General features: G+C 48.2%; 1 protein-coding gene across 1 annotated transcript in view; it reads left to right on the plus strand.

The window, feature by feature from the left end:
• LOC121343854 overlaps positions 1–474 on the plus strand; it is a 6,764-nt gene extending 6,290 nt beyond the window's left edge. The window contains exon 4 of the mRNA XM_041419367.1: positions 429–474. Coding sequence (XP_041275301.1) covers positions 429–474 — 46 coding nt within the window. The remainder of the gene's footprint in view (positions 1–428) is intronic.
• Positions 475–2,173: the final 1,699 nt, after the last annotated feature.

The raw sequence follows: 2,173 nt of genomic DNA on the forward strand, positions 1-2,173 counted from the left end.
CCAGTCAGTGTCACCTGTCCCCTGTCAGTGTCACCTGTCCCCTGTCAATGTCACCTGTCCTGGGTCACTGTCACCTGTGCCAGTCAGTGTCACCTGACCCAGTCAGTGTCACCTGTCCCCTGTCACTGTCACCTGTCCCAGTCAGTGTCACCTGTCCCCATTGGTGTCACCTGTCTCCTGTCAATGTCACCTGTCCCAGTCAGTGTCACCTGTCCCTGTCCCCACTGATGATGTCACCTGTCCCTGCCCCCACTGGTGATGTCACCAGTGCCCACTGATGATGTCACCTGTCCCTGTCCCCCCCTGATGATGTCACCTGTCCCTGTCCCCCACTGATGATGTCACCAGCCCCCAGGGATTATGTCACCAGTGCCCACTGATGATGTCACCAGTGCCCACTGATGATGTCACCTGTCCCCTCCCCCCAGGCTGAAGGAGGAGCCGGAGGAGCTGATGAGCGACGGCTGCGGGTGAGCCCCAAAACCGCCCCAAATCACCCCAAAAATCATCCCAAAATCCCCCCAAAATCACCCCAAAATCACCCCAAAATCACCCCAAAATCACCCCAAAATCACCCCAAAATCACCCCAAAATCACCCCAAAATCACCCCAAAATCACCCCAAAATCACCCCAAAATCACCCCAAAATCACCCCAAAATCACCCCAAAATCACCCCAAAATCACCCCAAAATCACCCCAAAATCACCCCAAAATCACCCCAAAATCACCCCAAAATCACCCCAAAATCACCCCAAAATCACCCCAAAATCACCCCAAAATCACCCCAAAATCACCCCAAAATCACCCCAAAATCACCCCAAAATCACCCCAAAATCACCCCAAAATCACCCCAAAATCACCCCAAAATCACCCCAAAATCACCCCAAAATCACCCCAAAATCACCCCAAAATCACCCCAAAATCACCCCAAAATCACCCCAAAATCACCCCAAAATCACCCCAAAATCACCCCAAAATCACCCCAAAATCACCCCAAAATCACCCCAAAATCACCCCAAAATCACCCCAAAATCACCCCAAAATCACCCCAAAATCACCCCAAAATCACCCCAAAATCACCCCAAAATCACCCCAAAATCACCCCAAAATCACCCCAAAATCACCCCAAAATCACCCCAAAATCACCCCAAAATCACCCCAAAATCACCCCAAAATCACCCCAAAATCACCCCAAAATCACCCCAAAATCACCCCAAAATCACCCCAAAATCACCCCAAAATCACCCCAAAATCACCCCAAAATCACCCCAAAATCACCCCAAAATCACCCCAAAATCACCCCAAAATCACCCCAAAATCACCCCAAAATCACCCCAAAATCACCCCAAAATCACCCCAAAATCACCCCAAAATCACCCCAAAATCACCCCAAAATCACCCCAAAATCACCCCAAAATCACCCCAAAATCACCCCAAAATCACCCCAAAATCACCCCAAAATCACCCCAAAATCACCCCAAAATCACCCCAAAATCACCCCAAAATCACCCCAAAATCACCCCAAAATCACCCCAAAATCACCCCAAAATCACCCCAAAATCACCCCAAAATCACCCCAAAATCACCCCAAAATCACCCCAAAATCACCCCAAAATCACCCCAAAATCACCCCAAAATCACCCCAAAATCACCCCAAAATCACCCCAAAATCACCCCAAAATCACCCCAAAATCACCCCAAAATCACCCCAAAATCACCCCAAAATCACCCCAAAATCACCCCAAAATCACCCCAAAATCACCCCAAAATCACCCCAAAATCACCCCAAAATCACCCCAAAAATTATCCCAAAATCACACCAAAAACTGCCCCAAAATCACCCCAAAAATGTCCCCAAAATCACCCCCAAATCCCCCAAAATTCATCAATTTCCCCCAAATTCACCAAAATGCCCCCAAAATTCCCTGAAATCCCCCCCAAATTCCCTCCCAAAATTCCATTTTCCCCAAAACCATCCAAAATCTGTCCAAATCCCCCAAAACTTCCCCAAAACTATCCAAAATTTACCCGAAATCCCCCCAAATGAATCCAAAATTTTCACAAATCCCCCCAAAATTCCACCAGAATTCCCCAAATCCTTCCCAAAAATCCCCCAAAAATTTCCCCTAAAACCATTCGAAATTGCCCAAAACCCCCCCAAAACCCCCAAAT

Source organism: Onychostruthus taczanowskii, unplaced genomic scaffold (assembly GCF_017590055.1).
Source record: "Onychostruthus taczanowskii isolate IOZ18803 unplaced genomic scaffold, ASM1759005v1 scaffold600, whole genome shotgun sequence".
NCBI lineage: Eukaryota > Metazoa > Chordata > Aves > Passeriformes > Passeridae > Onychostruthus > Onychostruthus taczanowskii.